The sequence below is a fragment of the Garra rufa genome, chromosome 19 (genome assembly GCF_049309525.1).
Source record: "Garra rufa chromosome 19, GarRuf1.0, whole genome shotgun sequence".
Taxonomy (NCBI): Eukaryota; Metazoa; Chordata; class Actinopteri; order Cypriniformes; family Cyprinidae; genus Garra; species Garra rufa.
The window spans coordinates 4,067,404-4,091,932 of NC_133379.1; the positions used below are offsets into that span (position 1 = coordinate 4,067,404).

Consider the following 24,529-nt stretch of genomic DNA (forward strand, 5'->3'; position numbering starts at 1 on the left):
CATGGATGGAGTAACTTGGTGGTACCGTGATGCTGGGACAGCACTGCCCCCACGCCGGTAGTGGAGGCGTCTACCTCGACGACGAAAGGGAGTTCAGGATTGGGGTGTCGCAGGATGGGTGCCTTGGTGAAGGCTCTCTTCAGGGACTGGAAGGCTGCGGCGGCTTCGGGAGTCCAGGACAACTTGGAAGGTTTACCTTTGAGTAGGTTTGTTAACGGCGTGGCGATGAGACTGTATCCTTGAATAAACCGGCGGTAGAAATTGGCGAAGCCAAGAAATCTCTGTAACTCTTTGATAGATGATGGTTGTGGCCAGGAGGTGACTGATGAAACCTTCCTCTCGTCCATGCGGATACCTTCTTGGTCGATGACGTAACCCAGAAACTGAACAGAGGGAAGGTGAAATGAACATTTTTCCGCTTTGAGGAAGAGCTGATGCTCCCTGAGCTTCTGGAGGACCTCCGCAACGTGGTGGATATGCTCAGTCTCACTCCGGGAGTACACGAGGATGTCATCAATGTAGACTATCACTGACCTGTGAAGGAACTCCCGGAGGACTTCATGGATGAAGTTTTGAAATACGGAGGGGGCGTTGACCAGGCCATAGGGCATGACCCGATATTCATAGTGCCCGGTAGGGGTCACGAAGGCCGTCTTCCACTCATCCCCCCTCCGTATTCTCACCAGATTGTATGCGCTGCGGAGGTCCAACTTAGTGAAGATGGTGGCTGTACGTAGTTGTTCCAGGGCCGCAGGGACGAGAGGAAGGGGGTATTTGAATTTTACGGTACCTTGATTTAGGACTCGGTAATCTATGCATGGCCGCAGCCCTCCGTCCTTCTTCGCGACGAAGAAAAAGCTGGATGCTGCTGGGGATTTGGATGGACGGATGTAGCCTTGTTGTAATGCTTCCTGAATGTACTCCTCCATGGCCTTACTCTCCGGAAGTGACAACGGGTAGATCCTTCCCTTAGGCAGAGGGGCGCCTGGAATCAGGTCTATGGCGCAGTCCCATGGCCGATGGGGCGGCAGCTGGGAGGCTCTCCTGGGGCAGAAGACATCCTGGAAGGAGGAGTAGGTTTCAGGAATCTGGGTAGAACGTTTCTCCAGGGGACTTTCGATGGACGTGGCGTTGATAGGCATGGGTCTTGGAATCGGACGAGGAAGGTCAGGAAAACACTCGGGAAAGCAGTTATGACTCCACTGAACTATTTCTCCACTGCCCCAGGAGATGATAGGATTATGTTTCGCCAGCCACGGCCGCCCCAAGATGATATCCATAGTGGCGCCCTCCAGAACCAGTAACTGAATTTCCTCGTGGTGAAGGACTCCGATCTGGAGATAGATGGGTTGGCACTTCCGGTGTATTCGTGGTCTCGTGGTGATGGAGCTGGTTATTGGCTGGATCTGGTAGACGCTCGACGAAGCTTCGGTTCGGAGCTGGAGCTGGCGACAGAGGTTCCCCGAGATGAAATTACCCGCTGACCCGGAGTCGATGAGGGCGTGGGCTATGATAGAAGATGAGGAAGTGGTTAACTGCACACATATAGACAAGGGATACATCTTTTCCACGTCTGATTGAATGACACTCACCGCAGCAGTGACTGGACGGAGGGGGCACGTCAGTCTGATGTGCCCACTAGCACCACAATAGAGGCACAAACCCCGGGTCAGCCTCCTCTGTCGCTCAGCGGGAGATAGTCTACCAGACTCCAGTATCATAGGCTCTGGTTCTGGAGGGCTGGCGATGTCCGTTGGGCGGAGGAGTGCAGTATTCGAGGTTTCAGAGAGATATGATAACATGCGGTCAGAACATCGGATGGACTGTTGGATGAAGCGCTCTAACCCCATGGTGTCATCTAGGGCAGCGAGTTGGAGACGAAGGCGAGGCTCGAGACCAAGACGGTAAGTGGTCAACAGTGACCGCTCGTTCCATCCACTGGCCGCAGCGAGGGTGCGGAAACGTAGAGCATACTCCTGTGTAGACATAGATCCTTGAGTTAAATGATACAGTTGCTCACCCGCTGATATTTCTCCATCCGTACGACTGAAGACTTCCTTGAAGTGAGCAATAAACGTCTGGATGGAACGAGCGGCCGGTCCATTCTGCTGCCAAATAGAGTTCGCCCATTTTAGCGCTGGTCCTGTGAGAAGAGAGATGATAAATGCAATTTTAGATTGATCAGTGGGGTAGAGCGCAGGTTGCATAGAGAAAACCAGAGAACATTGCAGGAGAAATCCGTTGCACTCCTCCGCCCCGCCATCGTATGGCGCTGGTCGGGCCATGGGACTGGATGGCTGTGGATCCGAAGAAGTGCTGGGAGGCGTGACGAGCGGCGGTGCGGAAGGGGTGACAGATGGTGATGCCAGAAGGATTTTACGAAGAGAATCCACCAACTCTTGAAATGGGTCATTGACATTCATGCTGCTGACTGTATTCAGGTCCGGGCTTCTGTTATGAAGCAGACGGGACAACAAGGTAAGTGAAACAATAATGTTTATTTATAGAGAGCAGCGATGTCGAAGATGTGAGAAGACCCAATCCTAGGTGAGTATGGCAGACGATGAGAGGTAGGAGTTGAGTGAACTTGGTACTGAATGGGATTATATCCTTCCTTGCAGGATCCAGATAGCAGAGAAGGGAATGCTGATTCCTTGAACGGAGCAGAGGATGACTTACGGCACACACCACGTTGAACTGCCGATGGGAACACTCGGAGGACTGGACTCAGAAGACTGGAACTTGGGAAACAGGAACTTGGAAAACTGGAACGAGACAGAGTTCAGGTAAGTACTTTCAGGTAACGATAGGATAGCGAGACTCTTGGGAAGAGTGACACTACAGTCCGCTTTCGTGGAACGAGCCCGGACATAGAGTGGTGTGTGGCGTGAGTATTTATAGGTGGCTGTGATGATGACGTGCAGGTGCTGGTGATCAGAATTCAGGTGATGGTGATCTGGGTGTGATTGAGGGTGTGGAACCTGGCCAATCCGTGACAAGTACTTTACAAATGATTTTTGCTCTTTCTGAAGATCTAGGACTATATTGCATCTACACCAGTTTTCTGGCATATTAAAAGTGATAATGTCAATATATAATGTAATGTTTTTGAGTTATAGGATTTTTTTATAACACAGCTATGTCAGAATTATTCAACCCCTATTCAACATTGCTGTTTTAAGACAAAATTGTCTTAAAAATTGTCTTAAGCCTTTACAAACTTATTAAAAATAGAATTAGCTTGGGGTGTTACACATAGTATACTCTTAGCCCATGCATGTGCTGATAGGGAGTAGCAAATATGGTAAAGTCAACAAAGCTCACACAAAATCAATAGAGAAGAAATTGTTTGCTATATTAGAAAGCCTAAAACTACATGCAGATTTCTAAGACATTACAAGTCCCTAGAGACACAGCTGGTAGCCGTATTCCTTAGATTAAAACGTGTTGAACCAGAAAACCTTTGAGGCTGTTGAACAAAAAAGCACAATATCATAAAATGTTTGATCAGATCAACTGAGAAAAACTTGCAATGTACAGCCAAAGACTTGCAAGATGACCCAACGAAAGGAGGAAAAATATCTCAATGCTGTGTACAAGAGGAACACTAGACAAGTGTAGTCTTCATGTTGAGGAACCTTGCTGAATACAACTCTTGACCAAGAAGAACAAAAAAGCTGCCTTGAACATGCCAAAATTCATTTGGATAGACCTGGAGTTCTGGAAGAATGTTTATGGAGTGATGTGTCCAAACTGGAACTTTTTGGATGTATGGATCAGAGGTATGTCTGGTGCAAAAAAGACAAAGCTTATGCGCAGAAGAACACTATCTCCATCGTCAAACATGGAGGTGGGCCAGTCCTGTTATGGGGTTGTTTTACTGTAGCAGGAAGTGGAAAACATGACCATACAAAGGATATCAATAATTTATTAAATTAGCAGACCATTTTGGCAAACATTGTGATGCCTTTTGTGCAAAGTCTGAAGCTAATAATCAATGGACTTTCCTGCAGGACAATCATCCCAAGGTATACGTTCAAATCTACTTACGCTTGGTTTAGGAATCAGTCATAGAATGTTCTTGAGTGGCCTGTTAAGTTTCCAGATTTAATTCTCATTGAAAATACATGGTTGAATTTGAAGCAAGCAGTGGCAAAGTAAAAACCAAAGATTATCAGTGATCTGAAAGCTTTTTCAGGGGAGAAATGGCCCAAAATTGCAGCAGAAAGGTGACAGAAGCATCTAAGCACTTCCAGGCAGTGTTTATTGGTGGTTTTAAAGAATAAAAGATTCTACACCAAAAATACTTTCAGGGGTTGAATAATTTTGAACATAAATGTTTAGAGCCAATTTGATTTTTTTTTTTTTCATTATTCATCAACTTACATTCTCAGAACTACTCAAATGTGTATTAATAAACTTTCTTTAATAGTTTACTGATGCCTTTGTTGAATTGTTTTCACAAAATGTTGTTCTCTGCAGCAAAATGTATTGCAGGTCAAGGGGGTTGAATAATTTTGATTGCAACTGTAAATTGAAATGCTTGGCATTTTGGTGTTTTAGGTTAGGTGACAGTTTCCTGAATTTTGTTACATTTAAAAGCATAAAAACTAAATTACTGGCTCAGTAAAATAGTTGAGTTCTTTCCAGTTTCATATTTGCACTCATACTGAAATAAAGCAGCGAGCCTGAGCAGATGTTGCACGGTTTGTCCTAATTTGCTCTTATTGCTGTTCCTGTGGAGCTGAACAAAATACAAACTGAATTTTGCAGTTCCCCTACCCCTCGTGAGACATTTTGAATTTTCTTCCTTGCTCTGTATTCTTTTATATCAGAGCCGACACTGATGCAATGGCAGTCTCTCATCAGATGAAGCACTGCTTATCTTAAAAGAGTTCCAAAATACTATAATCGAATGTCTCCAGCTGGGAATGACCCTCCTCTGCATTACAAGTACATGAAAGAAAAGTGAGTGAATGAAAAGAAAAGTTTTTCAATGAGAATTCGTCATGTCCTGGCAAGGTTGGAAAGATTTAAAGAATGTTTTATGAAACTGTGATTCATCCCATGCATGTATTTGTGCATGCACTGTTAAAAATAAAGCCTCCAATTAGAAGCTAAAGGCCTACATAGCATAGAAGAACCTTTTTACTCTCTAGTTCATTGGGAAACAAAACAAACAAACAAAAAACCTAGCAACTCAAAGAAGCCAGAAGGTGTCAAAATATCACAATTATGTAAACATTCTCTGTACTATACCCTTAATAAACATGCCAAAAATTGTGGTATAACACAACAAAACAAATCTTGAATAAATGTGAGTATACACAGGTTTTATCCACAGGTATATATATATATATATATATATATATATATATATATATATATATATATTGTCACGATTTGAACCTTCCATCGTCCTGTCATCACAAACTCTTGCACTACACATCATGGACTTCATCCCCCACAAGCCACTGCACCAATCACTGCTCAGACCTGCTCCTCGTGACCCACTGCACTGATTGCTGCACGCATCTGTTTCTCATCACACTGACTGTTCATAAACCACTCACACACACAGCTTCTTCGCGAAGTCTTGTATTGCCCCGGCTGCATTTCTGAGCGTTTCTTTCCGTGTTTGTTTTCCCGTGTTTTATTCCTGGACTCCTTCCCGTGTTTGATTCTCGCTGCCTGCCCCGACCATTCTGCCTGTGTTTGACTACGATTTCTGCCTGCCCCTTTGTGTTTGTTTGCCTGTACTATTAAATGCTGCATATGGATCCGCTCGTCTCAGACCATCATTGTGACATATATATATATATATATATATATTAGGGCTGTCAAGCGATTAAATTTTTTAATCGCGATTAATCGCATGGTTGTCATGAATTAACTCGCGATTAATCGCACATTTTTATCTGTTCTAAATGTACCTTAAATAAATACTTTTTAAAGTTTTTAATATACTAATCAACATGGGCATGGACAAATATGGGTGCTTTAAGCAAATATATGTGTATTATTAGTGAAACCATACTCGACATAGAAGATGAAGACTAGACATGTGTCAAAGGTCATAGATGTTTTTCAAATAACTTGTTCATGTCTATTCGACACATGGAAAAAAAGAACATAGAAATACCAGGTTCCCATTACTTATCTTTCTTTGCACTGAGCAATTTACTTACACATGCCTGTTCACATTATTTGCAGGACAGGGCAGCTCACTTCTTCTGAAAATGCAAAATCTACATTTATTATTACATTTGTTTGCCTCTCGGTGCCCACATACTGTAATTTGATGCAGCCAAGTTCTCAACAAAACTGTTTCCATTGTTATATTTTAGTGTTTCTGTTATCAGACAACCAAAGTAATATGAAATAATGACTGAAAAAAATCCTGAATTATGATCATGATTCAGTCGCTGAAAAGAATCATTTACCGGCATCTGGACATAAGCCACTATTCTCTGCATTATTATCGTTGTTTTTAACTTCCTGTTTGAATGCTTTCACAATCCTTGGACTTTTTAGGAGTTTACCCGTTTAAAGTTATGTGATTGCAAAAACCTGCTTCTTTTATTTTTTAAGGTATTGTTTTCGTTAAAATGTACTGATTCAAAAAGCCCGGTCTCATGAAAATGCGTACTAGTAGCACGATTTTCTGTTTCTATTTGGCGTGCTATTAATAAGCTGAAATTAACTTTGGCGTGCATATGATATGCATGTTTTTGACGTACATATAATACACCATTTTCTCTTGCATACTCGTATGTGGCTTTACGCATCAACTCCACAGCACCAATCCTAACGTAGACCGACTCCGCTTGCATTCATTCAATATGGCAGAAGTGCCGGTATGCACGAAAAAGTGCAAGTAAATACAGGATAAAATACAGAAGTGCCTGCGTACCGGCCCACTTCAAGCACTGGAAGCAACATAATATCTGGTTTAACTGAAAGTGCTGTTCCTCTGCCGCTCGCTGAACAGAGCAGACGCAGATATAAAGAGAGGGAGGTGCGCACGCATTGGGAGACCTCGCGCTCGTTCGGCAAAACCGGAGAGCCTCAGAAACTATATTAGGTTCATCCAATTATGTGTTTATGTATTGTTGCTAGACATTTTCGCTAGGTTGGCAACACTGTGCATCCATTTCTTTAACTATGGCAGTGGGTCAAACAGAAAATGCGCGCTGCATTAATCGTGCGTTAATAAAATTAGTGCCGTTAAAAACGAATTTGCGTTAACGCGTAATTAACACGTTAATTTTGACAGCCCTAATATATATATATATATATATATATACATATATATATATGCACATGTCCTGAAAATTTTCTTTGTCATTTATTTATTGAGAGAAATGATCCAGTATGACATAACTGTGTGTTGCAAAATTATGTGAATCTCTAGGATTCACTGTTAATTTGAAGGTGAAATAAGAGTTAGTTTCATTTAGTCGAATGACTATCAGGTGTCATTGCCTTCCCTGTTTTATTCGAAGGGATCTATCAAAGACTGATCATGCTTGTGGAAGTGAATAATAGCATGAAAAAGGAGATCAGAAGGATCTCAGAAAAAAAAAAGTTGTTGCTCATGAGGCTGGAAAAGGTTACAGAACCACCTCCAATGATTTTGGACTCCACAAATTCACAGTCAGACAGACTGTGTACAAATGGAGGACATTCAAGACCACTGTTACCCTCCCAAGGAATGGTCAACCAACAAAGATCATTCCAAAAGCAAGATGTGTAATAGTCACATTGACTAATATTAATGTTCATGAGTCCAACATCAGGAGAACACTGAACAGCCATGGTATACTTGATAGAGCTGAGCTGCAAGGGGAAAAAAAAGCCACTGCTCTCCTAAAAGAACATCGCTGCCTGTCTGCAGTTTGCTAAAGATCATATGGACAAGCCAGAGTACTACTGGAGAAATGTTTTGTGGACTGAAGGATTACAAATTTAAGAAGCTGTTAAATATTTGTTGATCCTACATTGTATTTAGCATTTATGGTAAATATGAGGATATCAGACAAATTACTCTCTCAAGCAAAGTTTGTAGCCAGAGGTTCCTACCAGCTCCTGTTCTCTTGCAGTTCCTGAACAGGTTTCACAAGTTAAGTGTGAATTCTAAGATCAAGGTACAGCTTGCCTTTCACTGCATGAAAAAGGGGGTTTTCGTCAGTAAACGACACTGTGAATTGTCGCAGAAGTTTCAGGTTAACGGCTGTTCACAGGAATGTGGAGTTAGCACAGATAATTGTCGGGAACTGCCAAAAATTGATGTGGAAGGCCCCCCCCCATGATTCATGTCACCTTGGCCTGGGTGTAGCTTTTATATGTAAATGATTACTGAAGCTATACAAATGCAAACCAGGGTAAGGGGGGTGGCTTGAGACTCTCTGATCTAGAGTTTGCTTACCTGTTTCTTTGTCTTATACTGTGTCGTGTCCCAACTACACATAACGCCCCGACGTGCAATAAAATTATATTTTTCATGTTACACAGTTTTTAAACACATATCATTTAATCCTGATATCTTAATCCTTAAATAAATAAATAAATAAATATCTTAATCCTGTAAATAAAGCTGTAAGGGTGTACTTTAAGCCTTTAAGTCTAACTATAACTAGAAAACATTTTGGTAAACAGCTAAAATATCAAAATGTGCTTATTTTATAGACCAAACTGTATTTAAAAGTAGTTTGTACAAATGTGGATTTTCCTTATTTTAGCTTTTTACCTAAATGTGTACACACAAATGTTAATATCCCCTATAAAAAAATATCTATCTATCTATATATCTATATATCTATCTATATATATATATATATATATATATATACATATACATGCACGCACGCACACATATATAGATGAAATATAGAGAAAATATAGTTTTTGGTATATTGATATTTTCTAGACAAATATACCAACAACTATATTTTCTTTTCAGTAATGAAAGCCAAGTCAGGCCAAGCAAATTAAAGAACAAAAAAAATACTTTTATTGCACACAATTTACAAAAAGCAAATGATCACTTAAAAAATATTAGAACATTTCAGACCTCAACCACTGTTACATAGTGGCATGACTATAGTAACTTTTTCTGTTGTTTTACATAATTGCATCGTGGATGTATTTGACACACATCGTCCAGCAATGCGCTCAACAGGGAGAAATGATGCTGGGTATTGTATTCGCCATTGTAAGCAGCGAATAAAATCTAAACGGCGACGTAAAAATGAAAGCAGAAAGCAAATTACAAAAAAGCAGAACGTCTTCATCTAAATGTTTTGGATTCCGCGCTTTGGTTCATGACCTCGTCTGTGATTGGACAAATCGATCACGTCACGTTCATGAACTCGTCTGTGATTGGACAAATCGGCCACGTGACCGTGCCCTAGAACCTGATTGGCCGAGACGCGTCACATTCGCGTGGATGTAACCAGGAAGCGCCCGGAGAACTTTAAACAGTTGACGCACTAAAAACATGTCTTGTATTTCTGGAAAATGGACCTCTCCAAACCAAAAAGAAAAAGAAAAGGACAGAGTCATTATTGTGAACACTGTGACAACGAACTGTTCAGTCTATGGAAGATCGACTGACTCAACTTGAGTCAAACGGCTGCTCGACAGAGGGAATGAAGAGGAAGAGGCGGCTGCACAATCCTAAAATCGCGGTAAGTTTGAATCCTTCTTCATTCGAATTAAATTCACTGCTTTCATTGTAATGATCAGTTTTGTAACAAATAATTTTTAATTGTATTTTATAGGAGGCAGTCTGTCGGCTACACAACTCTGAGGCAAACTGTAGGCATTATGACCTGGAACAAGGGTACAGATAAAAGATATAATCTATCATGCATTTTGATATTTCTAAAGCAAGACATGTTGTTTTAACTCAGTACTTTTTGCCTCCACAGATTAAGCTCACCATATAATGAGACTGTTAGCTAATATTTAGTGGGAGCATTGTCCATAAGCCCGGAATTGCGCACTGAAGGCCTAGATAGTAATGACTTTGTTGGTAAGTACTTTTCACTGTTATTTAATTTTTACATTTTGTTGTCACCACATTTTGTTAATTATTTGTGTACTTATGCTGGGCTGATTTTTGTTTTTAACAAACCCATTCACTTGTTTCTAGTTGCCTGCAAGACATATTATGAGACTGTGCACAGAAATTTCCGGCCGCAGCTAATAAGACCTCAGACCTAAGTCGCCAGAGGAGGAAGCGGGTAAGAGAGATTAGAATTAAATTCTAATTAATGGAAAAGGCTTTAATTATTTTCCATTAGTATGAATTGTAATGCTGTACATATTACTTATTTTATGTAACAACTTGTTTTCAGCTCTTGGAGGCGAGGCAAAGTGTACTTGCTGCGGACGAAGTGGACTTCTGGAGGGGAATCACAGCGGACATGATGTCAAATGAACAAGATGGTGCCGTTGATGGAATCTCGGGGTGGATTGTGAGACCTCCATCATTCCGCAGCCAAGAACTCAGCAATTTGTGTGCTAGGCTGCAGGCTAGACTTGAAGCCAGTTCAAAGTTTGCAGCACTGCATCAACCACGTCTAACAACTGGTTGTCTGTCTAACAGAAAGCCACCAAATACATACGACACAGAGGCAACCAAAAGACATTTTACAACTAATGTGATGCCGTGAAAACAATCTCTGGCTACGTTTTGTTTATTTTGCTTTTGTAATAAAACTACATTTTATCAACATGTCTCTCCAAAATGTCTGTTGTCCTTCTCTAATAGCTTTTATATATTAGTTGTAATATCTTTGACAATTAAAAATTTTATTATAATCTTTAAAGATTAATAAAGATATATATATATATATATATATATATATATATATATATATATATATATATACACACACAAACTAAGGGGTGGGGTTTACACAAAACTGTATTATAATTGGCCAGACTGACCAATGACAACACATGTCTCAGCCAGTCACAGTGGTCATTCTATGTTGAAAGTTGTGCTTTCAACCAATAGGTACTGTCGAAAATCCAAGGTGGTTTCATTCATATGCTAATTTGATTTCGCACCTTGTACCTCCACAAACACCTCCCCTCCCCACAAACCCATGGTCTGTTTCTGACTGTTTCTGTCAGCCGTGAACGGGAACTTCCCAGACTGTGAATTGTCGATTACTGCCGGTGATTAGAGAAGTCACCAGACATTCACAGGGACGTAAATCTGCCTTTTCATGCAGTGTTTGTCTCTATGATAATGTGAAGGTATAGGCAATACTGTCAGACTGATTGGATTAGCACCTATGCCTTTGAATGACACTGTTATGATAATGAGATCAGGGCTGGGGGAACTCTGGTAATGGGTTGATTCCTGTATTGCATTTGCATGCTTTGTTTATATTGTCTCCACCTCTATGTAATCCTCACCCTGGAAAGGTATATAAACTGAAATGTATATGCCTTAGTCAGACGACTTTTTGATGACTGCAGCGACGAACAGCTCGTATCTCAATAAAGAGAAACTTCTGCTTCAAGATATCCAAACGTCTCCTGGTCTCTAAGAAAAAGTTCACAACAGGACGGATGAGACCAAAATAGAACCTTTTGGTTTAATTGAGAAGCATGATATGCACATGTCCTGAAAATTTTCTTTGTCATTTATTTATTGAGAGAAATGGTCCAGTATGACATAACTGTGTGTTGCAAAATTATGTGAATCTCTAGGATTCGCTGTTAATTTGAAGGTGAAATAAGAGTTAGTTTCATTTAGTCGAATGACTATCAGGTGTCATTGCCTTCCCTGTTTTATTCGAAGGGATCTATCAAAGACTGATCAAGCTTGTGGAAGTGAAAAATAGCATGAAAAAGGAGATCAGAAGGATCTCAGAAAAAAAGTTGTTGCTCATGAGGGTGGAAAAGGTTACAAAACCACCTCCAATGATTTTGGACTCCACAAATTCACAGTCAGACAGACTGTGTACAAATGGAGGACATTCAAGACCACTGTTACCCTCCCAAGGAATGGTCAACCAACAAAGATCATTCCAAAAGCAAGATGTGTAATAGTCACATTGACTAATATTAATGTTCACGAGTCCAACATCAAGAGAACACTGAACAACCATGGTATACTTGACAGAGTTGAGTTGCAAGAAAAAAAAAAAGCCACTGCTCCCCTAAAAGAACATCGCTGCCTGTCTGCAGTTTGCTAAAGATCATATGGACAAGCCAGAGTACTATTGGAGAAATGTTTTGTGGATGGATGAGACCAAAATAGAACCTTTTGGTTTAAATGAGAAGCATGATGTTTGGAGAAAGGAAAATCGAAGATAAGAACCTTATCCCATCTGTGAAACGTGGTAGTGGAACAATAAATTCTGAATTATACCAGCAAATTCTAAAGAAGAATGTCAAGAAATTTATCTCAAGAGAAAGTGGGCCATGCAGCAAGACAACAACCCAGAGTAAACAAGTTGTTTTAACAAAGAATGGTTAAATTTAACAAGGTAAAAAAGAGTGTTTTTTACACTACCATTGAGAAATTTTAACCAAAGTATGTTACAGACTTCTCATTAAGACCCTAAAAATTATATATCAACTATATCAACATCCGATGAACCCTTTAATAAATTATTCATCCACAAACACTTTGACTAACTGCCACCTACTGGCAGTTTCAGTTTCATTTTTTAAGTATAAATTGAGTCATTTAAATTATCTGCATTTATATATTCAAAACTATATATTTAAAACATTAACCTCATAACATTGTTATTATGAAATGCATTAATTCCACCTTGTCACAAATTCTGTAAATATTTCATAATGCCATATTTGAGCTCTTCTGTGCTATGCAAAAATGAATTGTTGATGCTGATTTCATTTGACTGGTAACTTATTCAGCCTGATAGTATCTTATTATTTTAAATGTATTGTTTAATTATATTTTTTTGATAAGTTTATATATATATATATATTTTTTTTTTTTTTTTTTTGCACAAAAGATGACATTCATTAATAAAGTTAGAAAAATGGCATTAACAAATCTTTAAGGAGTCAAATATCACCTTATAATAGAAAGGTTCATTTCTGTCAAACAGGCCAATTAGAGACTTTTTTTTTTAATTAAACACAGTGGGTCATTAATAATGTTTACATGCAAAATATTAAGACAGGTGCCTGTCTTAATATACAAGAAGGTATAAACAACATATGAAATACGTTTTTATAGATAAAAAAAAAAAAAGTTTTATAATTAATTACATTGGAAAGGTAATCTAAAACCTAGAGTCCCCCCAGTAAATTTTGGCCATTTCCACCACTGCATGTATCTAAACATTAACGTAACAGGATTTGCCTGAACTTAAAATGTGCACATCGTCCCAGTGTGGTCCACCAAATGTCTTCACAGTAATTCAGATGCCTGGCATCACTCCAGCAACACTTGGAATAAAATCTGAAAAAATAAACATCCCATTCTAAATACCTCTGTTCTCACTGCAGTCAGTGCTAAGCTAGAGTGGATGTAAGGTAATGAACTGTGTCTTAAAGGAAAATCATTGGGGAGAAAAATGGATGTACACAGGCTTGAGTAATCACTTTAAAGGAAGTTTAGTGCTACCCCTGAGACAAGCACAGCGCAGTGATCAAATACGGCACAAAACAACCTTAATTTTTTTTTCCACTACTTAAAATAAATCATTAAGGGAAAAAAAATTATATATATTTATGCTATAAAAGTATCTTTATAGCATACAGCTAATGAAATTATTTTTGCAACCAACACATACATGACAAATATTTCATTTTATTACACGGCTCTTTGGAATGCTTGATTCTGATTGGTCAGTTGAGACATTTGCAGGTTCGTTCTTTTCAAATAATCACCTTTCCAAAGTAATAACGCATAGCCGGTACTATTTGTATGTTTAAAATCCCTCCGTGCAAACAAAGATTACCGTTTGGCGCCATCTTGTGACAAACACTGGACAACCACAATTAACAATGGAAAATTTCGACATTAATCTATTTAAATTGTCTTACTAACGTACATAGTTTGAATGTTAGTCACGTGGTACTATATCGTTTCGCGGAAGGATAAAAATGTTAATTTAAAACAAATATGCCAATAAAAGGTTTCAAATTCATATTCATGTTCAGTTTTTTTCCTTTTGTGGCAAGTAGCCGTGTAATAAGCGGGATAATGTACAGGCAGCCTGTAGTTATCGCGAAATAAGCCTGATCCTGATCACACTGTCGGGGCTTATTTCTGCGATAACTACCGGCTGCCTGTACATTATCCCTTACATATTTTAGTAGATGCTGTAATTACACCAACTGTATCAATGAAACAATTTGCACTAAATGCACAATGTCTCATGTCAGCCTGTACTTAAAAGCAGCCCTGTAAGAATCATAGAAAGGAAATACATAAGACTACAGGTTACTTTCCCTTTGTAGACTGTGCCAAATAACATCTAAGCAGTGTTGTTTTCGTCAACGATGACGTTGACGCCACTTTTTTTTTCATGACGATAACGAGACGATGACGAGATAAAAATGGCTTGTTGATGACTAAAACATGACGAGACGTGTGTGAGTTTTCGTTGACGAGACGAGAATAGACGAAAATGTTAGTGGGTGGTCCGTCAGACGTTTAAAATGCATGACATTTCCGCTTATTGTGCATGCCAATTAAAACTTAAAAAGTATCTGACGCTATGGCAAGCCGTTTTAGCATTAAAAACTCTTTGCTATACTAGTATGGCAAGCCGTTTTAGCATTCCATCCTTTTTTGTCTTTTATGTTCTAAAACATTCCTTCATTATTGTAATTATTGGTGAAAATAGTCGATCCGGAAGCTCACATTGTGTTGAACTATAGATCTGCTATTTTCAGAACTTATAAGTGACACTACCCAACAGCAAAATACTTACTGACCTACATTAATTTGTTAAAAGACTACTTTTTTCCCTTTTTTTGACTAAAACTAGACTAAAACCTTTTTTACTTTTCGTCGACTAAAACTAGACTAAAACCTTTTTGACTTTTCGTCGACTAAAATTGGACTAAAACTATCACATATAGAAGTGACTAAAATTTGACTAAAACTAAGAAGCATTTTAGTCCAAAAGACTAAGACTAAGACTAAATCTAAGATGGTTGTCAAAAACAACACTGCATCTAAGGGCTAAGACTTTGTGAGAGTATAAGAAAATTCCCTCAAATGTGTTAGAATTTAATTGTTCACTCACCCATAACTCGTAATCTCTCTGCACCAACTACCACCTCATGGTCGTCAGCAGAGAAGAGCAGCTTTCCTGCACTTGATTTTACCTCCAGCATTTTGCCTCTTGCGTGAACTCCATGAGAACCTGCCAAAAAATATCGATTTTTTAAATTGCATTTCCATGTATAGTCTAAAAACAAGTTTAATTTAAGAAATATTTTCCGACATATCCAGTTAAACAAATAGCAAGTAATTAAGTATAAGCCTATTGGTCTAATCTGACACATACAAGCTTGTAATGCCTAATGTCTATTTCTGACCAGCTTGTACACAGACACTTTTGAAATCAGTTAATGAAACACATACTTGTTCTTACACTTTAATTTTGTTTTGTATACAGTTGTTCTAACACCGTAATTCAAGTGAAAGTCAGTTAACTAGTCCATTTAAGGCAAAATTACTTTCATTAAAATACGGCCTTGCTATTACGCTATTAACCAGGACTTAATAGTACATGCATCTATGCACATGCAATTACTGCGGTGTAATGAAGTCTCTAGTCACAGTTATAAAGGCTACATCATGAGAGAGATGAGACTAACAGCCTGGCTATCAAAGAACCCTTTAACTTATTCAAAATAGTCATTTAACCATCTGTCCCATAAAGACTAACATTAGCGGCCTGGATTCATTTTCCTTCCGTGAACGGACTGGCCCAAAGTTGCCTCTTGAGCTCAGTGAATATTTCATTTCATGCTATCTACTCTAATATAAACACCCACATATGGGGGTGAGAAATCTTCATTCCAATTTATAATCTGCAAAATTGTGGTGAGCAAGACTATTGTAATTATCACAAAGAGGTTGCAGGAGTGTTTTAAATGTTTCTTACCATACACTCTTAAAAATAAAAGTGCTTTAAAAGGTTCTTCACAGTGATGCCATAGAAGAACCATTTTTAGTTCCACAAAGAACCAGTCAAAGTTTCTTTAAAGAACCATTTCTTTCTTACCTTTTCATAAAGAACCTTCTTTTGCCACAAAGAACCTTTTGTGAAACAGAAAGGTTCTTCAGATGTTTTTTTATGGAACCATTTAGACAAAAAAAAAAAAAGGTTCTTCTATAAGCATTGTGAAGCACCTTTATTTTTAAGAGTGTAAGAATGTTTGTATCTGTGTACTTACCAGCAATGAGTTGAGATACTAATTGCTTCTTCTCATTGAGGATGTTGACAGACACGTTCTTAGAAGACTGCAGGAACAATGGGCTTCCCTGTCATGAGAAAGAAAGAAAGAAAAAATCTTAATAAACAAATAATAATTATGTATACATATATAAAAGCTACAGTCTCTGAAAATAAGTCTTAATATTGTATAGTCTTGTTTTATCAGGTGAATTTATCTTGTTTTAAGGCTGTTTAGATATTTTAACTGAAAAAAAAAAGACAAGGATACTCACTAAAAATAATTTTGCAGTGTTATAACCACACATTCTTCTCTGAGATTTTAAAGGAAAGCAAGTGCACAAAATGGTAAGCATTTGTGAAGTCTCCCCTCAGGCACGGTACTGTGCAAACACTTGGTAAAGATTTCTCTCTATGCTTAGGGACTGATCATAAATGAACACAGCATGCATGTCTGGGTTGATTTAAGTGTTAAGCAGATGGTTTCCTCTAAGAATTGTGCTTTTAAAAACAGCAAAATTCAAGGCAGCCATCTGTATACAGCTGAAAATAGTCAACAAAAAAAATGAAACTGCATAAAAGTCTTTCGTAGTAGCGGTTAGGCAAGATACAGATATCTGTCATAATCATTACAACAATAATTCATGCTCCAGTTGACTTAATTAAAGATAATATTGTGCTGCATATTAAAAGCTGAAGATATGTCTATAATGTAAATTATGCATTGTAGTTTTACTGCTTTGTTTTCACTCAAGCGTAAAATGCTTCCTTTGTTGATGTTCTTTATTATTGTGAGAACAGCTGGTTCCCTTCCGGGAACTCGAGCTGCGTCATTCAACGCTTTGGGGATCGACATTGGCGAGCCGCACTCTGAGTCATAGTCTAACAACCAATCGGATGACGGGAGTGACGTCACAGGCGCGTTGACGTCAGCGACCAGGAAGTATAAAGCACGTGCGTTTGAAGCCGGCGGCAGCTTTTGTCATTCAGCGAGAGCGCTCTGTGTTGTCTGTCTGAACATACTGCTGTTTTTCGGTACCAGTTTGTACCAATTTATTTTGAGCAGTATGTCGTCTAAAAAGGGGGGAAAGAGATCTTTTATGAAAGAGAGAGCGGTTGAGCAGCCACATAGACGGTGTGTCCCTCCCTGCCAAAGATTCATTGTTGGCAGGGATACACACGATCTATGTGTGGTCTGCTTGGGAGCATGCTAGGTCAGCCCTTGAGGGGGCTGGCTGCCCGCAGTGCGAGCGTCTGCCGCTGCGGGTGCTCCGCTCCCGGAAAGCCATCTTCGAGGAGGGGGCTTTCACTAGCGTTCCTCGCGGGTCTGGCCCCGCTTCCGCCGAGGCGGAGCGGCAGCTGCACTCGTGGGGATCGCAGCTTGATCTACTAGAGGGAGTTGAGACGGGTGAACCCCTATCTCTCTCCTCACCTAGTGGATCGATCGACCTCCTTTTGGATGAGGAAGCCCGCGCTGCGGTTCCTTCCCTCCAAGAGGAGGAGTCAACGCTCCATCTGTCTTCCTCCGAGGAGGTTGACGTTGAGAGCATTGCTGAACCCCAACCGCCCCCCCGTTCGCCCCAGTATGAGGAGCTGGTAGAGGTGCTGACAAATGCGGTGGCCAAATTCAACATCAGTTGGCCAGCTGCCCAGTCAAATGAACCGCAAGGAAGTAGGCTCGATGAGCGCTTCCTGCGGGCGAAGTCAGCACCTCCCAAACGGAGCCTTCCTTTTTTCCCAGATCTCCATAAAGAGATCGCGAGATCATGGGAAAAAACGTACTCTTCTCGCCTTTTCTCCCCCTCCTCTGATTACTACGGTAATGTGGGGGGGATGGAGGAGTACGGTTATAAGGCGATGCCCCAGGTCGAGCAGACACTAGCGAGCTATCTGTCTCCCGGCCTGGCATCGTCTTTGAAGGCTCCGTCCTTGCCCACCAAGCCGTTAAAGGTTACATCTGGTTTAATGGGCAAGGCGTACACGGCGGCAGGTCAGGCTGGTGCATGTCTCCACACCATGTCTGTTCTCCAGGCATACCAGGCCGACCTGCTAAAGGAGTTTAGCAACGGCGAGGAGGTCAGCATCACAGAGATGCGCCGCACAGCAGATCTAGCTCTCCGCGCCACCAGGGAGACCGCTTGCGCCATCGGGCGGTCTATGGCAGCCCTGGTGGCCGAGGAGAGGCATCTCTGGCTGACCCTGTCCGACATGAAAGAGAAGGACAGGGTCACGCTCCTGGATGCCCCCCTGCATCCTACCGGCCTCTTCGGTGACTCTGTTGACACAGTTGTCAGCAGGCACCAGGAGGCCCGCAAGCAGGCGGCGGCGTTCCAGAGGTACCTCCCTCGCCGTGTTTACTCCTCTGGGGCTGCTGGACGGGAGCAGCCCCAGCCGTGTATGAGCTCCTCATACCGGGAGGCGCAAAAGAGGAGTGTTGCTACCCGTACCCCTCCGGCAAGACCTAGAGGGCGGGCTCAGCAACACTCTAAGCCGGGGGCCTCCAAGACGAGGCCGGACCTGAGGGTCGTCCTCCAGTCAAAGAGGGCCTCGGCTAAACGGCCCTGACGGTTTTGGCTCAGGGCCAATGAGGGCAGCCCCTCTCGGGGAGTTAGGTGCCTCACCGCCATTTACGGTGACCACCCCTCCTCGGGGCCCTCAGGAGATTCGTCAGCTAACCCTGCCAGTGTTACAGGGCGCGGCAATCTCCCGCAAACACCATTCTCTGGTCTTTCTGCCCGGAAACATAGCGGAACTAGAGAGTTCGCTACCCCCACGGGGGTCCGCAGAGCGTTTAACCCTCTGGGGCCTGAGGGTGTTTTGAGGCCCTGAAGAAGTTTGACATGCCCTGACATTTGTTGTTTTTTCAGTATCTTAAAAACATTTTAATGGATCAAGTCTGATTACATTGTAATCAGCACATATTGGGCTACAATAATATGTAAGCAACATTAATGTACATGGTTGTGTTTTTGAGAAAACTACGTTTATGCGTGGCTAGTGAAAAACTAAAGTTTTGAAGTCACTGAAATAAGGCCATGAAGCACATATAGGACATTTCTTTACAAGACTTTTGATAATTGGATGTCGTAGGCTAGAATTTTATCAACCAAATGATGTGAAAATCATCTCGTTCACTCGTTCAGAAAAAACAATATATTGATGTAAATTTTCTAAAACATGTTTTGTGATCGAAAGGGATTATTCATAGGTGTGGCAATGGCCTATGAATATTTAGCAATTCACACCTGAAAGACAAAAGGGCCCTCCCTAATGGCCCCATCAATGACTGACTTGACTAGCAGAAGAAGAAACAATGTGAGAAGATTAAAAAAAATCGTTTTTTAGATTATTTGTATTTTATTTACAACACAGTATAATCAAAACATACATAATGAAGGTCAAAGACACAATATTGAACTCCCTCATCTAACCACACAGATGTGCACAGACTTTGTGGCATTTCTGAGAACTTTTTCTGAATTCAGTTCAACAAATAAAACAAGTAAATCTTACCTGATATTAAAGTGTGAGCACTTTAAATATCTGTATTTGTACTGTATTTTTATCTGTATCATCTGAAGTTTGTACAGCGCTCTCAGAGGAAAACAGTTTGAAGAGACTCAAGGAAAGGACAGCAAGATTCATCTGTTGAGCAGGTTTCTGAGCACTAAAAACAACAAAAGCAAAACATCTGTGAGCCTATTCATATTAGGAGCATCTATAATAAATAAATACACACAAACACACACTACCAGGCAAAGGTTTGGACACACTTCCCTTTACAGGGGAATAACTGGTATATAGTATATAGTCATAGATTCTAGCATTTGTACTAATGTAAAAAAGGACATGTAATATCTGAGAAACTAATAATTATTGTTTAGCACTATATTACGAATAAACGTGATGTAAACATACATTCAGTGTAAACACTCATATTACTTTTACACCCTACTGTTATACAATAAAATAAATAAATATGATCTTGCATCTTACATAAACATATTGTCATAAATGCATCTTACAGTCATAAACGCATCGTTTTCTAAAACATAAAAAATATCCTGGCATAATTAGAGATGCAATGCAATCAAACGTACTTCATAATGTTTCATTATGTATATAGTCAGGAATTATAGTTTGGAATAAGTCTAACTAGTAAAATGTGTACACGTTTCGTCAAAGTAAATAACAGCGAAAGCAAGTAGGAAAATGAAAGTAAGACTTACTCATGTAAATGTCTCCTCCTGCTGGGTTTGCGTCACATCACGTCCTTCTTATGATTGAGGTAAATATAAGTCTTATTCCTCACATCATGTCTTCGTTTCAGAAACGAACTGTAACCAAGATGAACTTGAAAAGACGTGTTTCTTTGTTTGCGGTGATGTGGCAGTTTCCTTGCCGCGCTTGTAGCACATGGCTAATTTAAATATCAATCGTTCTTCGCACGTGGGCGTGATCTCATTAGATATAATCAGTTGCAACTGGATAGACTAGACATACCTTTTGTTTCATATGGATTACTTTATTACAGAATATTTGTTTTCGCTAAAACTTACTTCGTTTAAAAGCATACATATCAAGCTTTCTGTAGATACCACTCTTCTGTTTGTGTGCTGAGTATTCACCGAGTTTGAATGATTTAAGTGACGCATTTCTAAAAGCAGGTCGCGGAGACAGAGAAAACAGAAATCAACCTGTTTGTTTTCTTTATTCTATAAAAAAAGCACAGCGTTCTTTTGCTCTTGTTAGTGTGCACAAATAAAACTACACACTTAACAGCTTCCAATGATGTATAGCTCTAATTTGTATGCCTGAAACCGACAAAGTATTTTTAGTGTCTTTTGCACTGATCTTAAAAAAAGTAGGTTGGTCACGCCGGCATGACCGTCGGCCCCAGAGGGTTAATTCAGGTGCATCCTGCCAGTTCGCTGTTACAGGTCACCAAATCAGCTCCTCAAATAAATCCAGAAACCAGTCTCGAGAGGCTGGTTCCCTTAGTAGAATTTCTGGCAGCATGGAAACTACTGCCAAATGTTTCTACGTGGGTCCTGCGCACTGTAGAGAAAGGTTATTGCATTCAATTCGGCGCCAAGCCGCCACCTTTCAGCGGGGTATTTCCAACCCTTGTGAACCCCGAGCAAGGTCTGGTAATGGAACAGGAAGTGAAAACTCTTCTGAGGAAGGAGGCCATCGAGGTGGTCCCTCCTCAAGACAGAGAATCCGGGTTCTACAGCCGGTACTTCATCGTTCCCAAGAAGGATGGGGGGCTGCGGCCCATTCTAGATCTCAGACAGCTAAACCTCTCAGTCAGAAAGCTGAAGTTCAAAATGTTGACTGTCAGACATGTCGTGTCTCAAATCAGGTCCGAGGACTGGTTTGTCACGATAGATCTAAAAGACGCATATTTTCACGTCTCCATCCTTCCTCAACAAAGGAAGTTTCTCAGGTTCGCTTTCAGGGGCAAAGCTTACCAATACAGAGTTCTTCCGTTCGGCCTAGCACTCTTACCCCGAACTTTCACGAAGTGTGTGGATGCTGCTCTGGCTCCTCTGCGACTCCAGGGCACCCGCATACTCAACTACATAGACGACTGGCTGATCCTAGCCAGCTCAGAACAGTTAGCGGTCCAACATCGAGATGTTGTTCTTGCTCACATGGAAAAGCTGGGGTTGAGCCCTTAGAAGAGGTCTCTGATCGCATGCTTACTTTAAAGACAGCGCTGCTGCTTGCTCTTACCTCTCTTAAGAGAGTTGGGGACCTGCAGGCCCTTTCGGTGGCCCCTTCATATATTGACTTTGCGCCTAGGTTGGCCAAAGCATTTCTCTACCCAAGAGCTGGGTATGTTCCTAAGGTCCCGTCTTCAACACCACAGCCGATCACGCTTCAAGCGTTTTATCCTCCTCCATTCGTGGAGCACGACCATCGGAAGTATAACCTAATGTGTCCAGTAAGAGCACTAGACACATACGTCCACAGAGCTGCCATGTGGCGTAAATCAGAGCAACTCTTTGTTTGTTACGGCCCCCCTAAGAGGGGGTGCCCGGCTTCAAAGCCCACTATCAGTAAATGGATCGTTGATGCCATTTCTACTGCCTACGAGTCCTCTGGTCTCCCATCTCCGTTGGGAGTCAAGGCTCACTCTACTCGAGGTTTATCTGCCTCTAAAGCTCTGATGGCAGGTGTCCCTATCCAGGACATCTGCAGTGCGGCGGGTTGGTCCTCACCTTTAACGTTCGTCAGGTTTTACGAACATGACCTCAGAGCCACTCCTGGCTCGTTTGTCCTCTCGCCCTAGCAATAAGGCTAGGCCCAGAGTTCAAAATAAGGTGCATTCCTTCTATCAAGGAAAGTATGTTTTACCCCTTTCGGTCTGGCAATTTCCCCAGACAAAGGTGTATTACTTGTGTCCTGGCACCCAAAACTACCAGGCACTCCTTATCCCTCAGTGTTCTGGCTGTGTCCTGACTGAGGTGGACTGTTTCTCTCAGAACTATAGAATGTTTACTCCTCCTGGTCTGGCAGTTCCCCAGACAGGAGATGCATTCCTACCCTCTTGGCCTGGCAGTTTCCCAGGCAAGTGGTGTGTTACTTCTCCTCGTGCGCCTGAGGGCCGAGGTACATATTTATCCCTCTTGCCTGGTGGTTGTCACAGACAGAGATGTATTGTTACTCGCGTCCTGGCAATTTCCCCAGGCGGAGCCATTCCAGTGTCCTGGCAAGTTCACCAGGCACTACTTGTGTCCCTCTTGTTCTGGCTGTTCCCAGACAAAGGACTACTACTCTCTCCTCGTGTGCCTGAGGGCGAGGTATATTTATCTCCCTCTTGTCTGGTGGTTGTCACAGACAGAGATGTATTGTTACCTGTGTCCTGGCAATTTCCCCAGGCGGAGCCATTCCAGTGTCCTGGCAAGTTCACCAGGCATTACTTGTGTCCCTCTTGTTCTGGCTGTCCCCAGACAAAGGACTACTACTTTCTCCTCGTGTGCCTGTGGGCCGAGGCATATTTATCTCCCTCTTGTCTGGTGGTTGTCACAGACAGAGATGTATTGTTACTCGCGTCCTGGCAATTTCCCCAGGCGGAGCCATTCCAGTGTCCTGGCAAGTTCACCAGGCACTACTTGTGTCCCTCTTGTTCTGGCCGTTCGCAGACAAAGGACTGCTACTCTCTCCTCATGTGCCTGAGGGCCTAGGTTAATATATATATATATATATATCCCTCTTGTATGGTGCTTGTCACAGACAGAAATGTATTACCACTCGCGTCCTGGCAATTCCCCCAGGCGGAGCCATTCCAGTGTCCTGGCAAGTTCACAAGGCACTACTTGTGTCCCTCTTGTTCTGGGTGCGCCCAGACAAAGGACTACTACTTTCTCCTCGTGCGCCTGAGGGCCGAGGTTCATATATATATCCCTCTTGTCTGGTGGGTGTCACAGAGAGATATGTATTACCACTCGCGTCCTGGCAATTTCCCAGGCGGAGCCATTCCAGTGTCCTGGCAAGTTCACCAGGCACTACTTGTGTCCCTCTTGTTCTGGGTGCGCCCAGACAAAGGACTACTACCTTCTCCTCGTGTGCCCGAGGGCCGAGGTACATTTATCTCCCTCTTGTCTGGTGGTTGCCACAGACAGAGATGTATTACCACTCGCGTCCTGGCAATTTCCCCAGGCGGAGATTTGTTCCTGTGTTCTGGCAAGGTTCACCAGACACAACTCTTTCCACCCTTGTCCTAGCAGACACTAGGCAGGGATTTGGAATTATGGGGGCGTGGATATCTCGTTCCCCAAAGCGTTGAATGACGCAGCTCGAGTTCCCGAAAGGGAACGTCTCAGGTTACGTATGTAACCCTGGTTCCCTGAGGCAACGAGACGCTGCGCCATGGACCATAATTCCCACATCCCTGCGGCGCTCACTTCATTCCTATGAGCTGCCGCCGGCTTCAAACGCACGTGCTTTACACTTCCTGGTCGCTGACGTCACCGCGCCTGTGACGTCACTCCCGTCATCCGATTGGTTGTTAGACTATGACTCAGAGTGCGGCTCGCCAATGGCGATCCCCAAAGCATTAAATGACGCAGCGTCTCGTTCCCTCAGGGAACCAGGGTTACATA

The 24,529-nt window shown here is 41.6% G+C and overlaps 1 protein-coding gene and 1 long non-coding RNA gene across 2 annotated transcripts in view; one reads left to right on the forward strand and one right to left on the reverse strand.

Moving 5' to 3' along the window:
- Positions 1-9,453: 9,453 nt before the first annotated feature.
- LOC141292390 (uncharacterized) lies at positions 9,454-10,852 on the forward strand. Its single transcript, XR_012340506.1, has 5 exons — positions 9,454-9,689; positions 9,783-9,844; positions 9,933-10,036; positions 10,157-10,247; positions 10,362-10,852. It is a non-coding gene; the product is annotated as an uncharacterized lncRNA (long non-coding RNA).
- A 210-nt stretch (positions 10,853-11,062) lies between these two features.
- sgcd (sarcoglycan, delta (dystrophin-associated glycoprotein)) overlaps positions 11,063-24,529 on the reverse strand; it is a 108,010-nt gene continuing 94,543 nt past the window's right edge. The window contains exons 4-6 of the mRNA XM_073824946.1: positions 16,420-16,507; positions 15,261-15,380; positions 11,063-11,184 (exon numbers count right to left, since the gene is read on the reverse strand). Of these exons, the coding sequence (XP_073681047.1) occupies positions 11,063-11,184; positions 15,261-15,380; positions 16,420-16,507 (330 nt within the window). The remainder of the gene's footprint in view (positions 11,185-15,260; positions 15,381-16,419; positions 16,508-24,529) is intronic.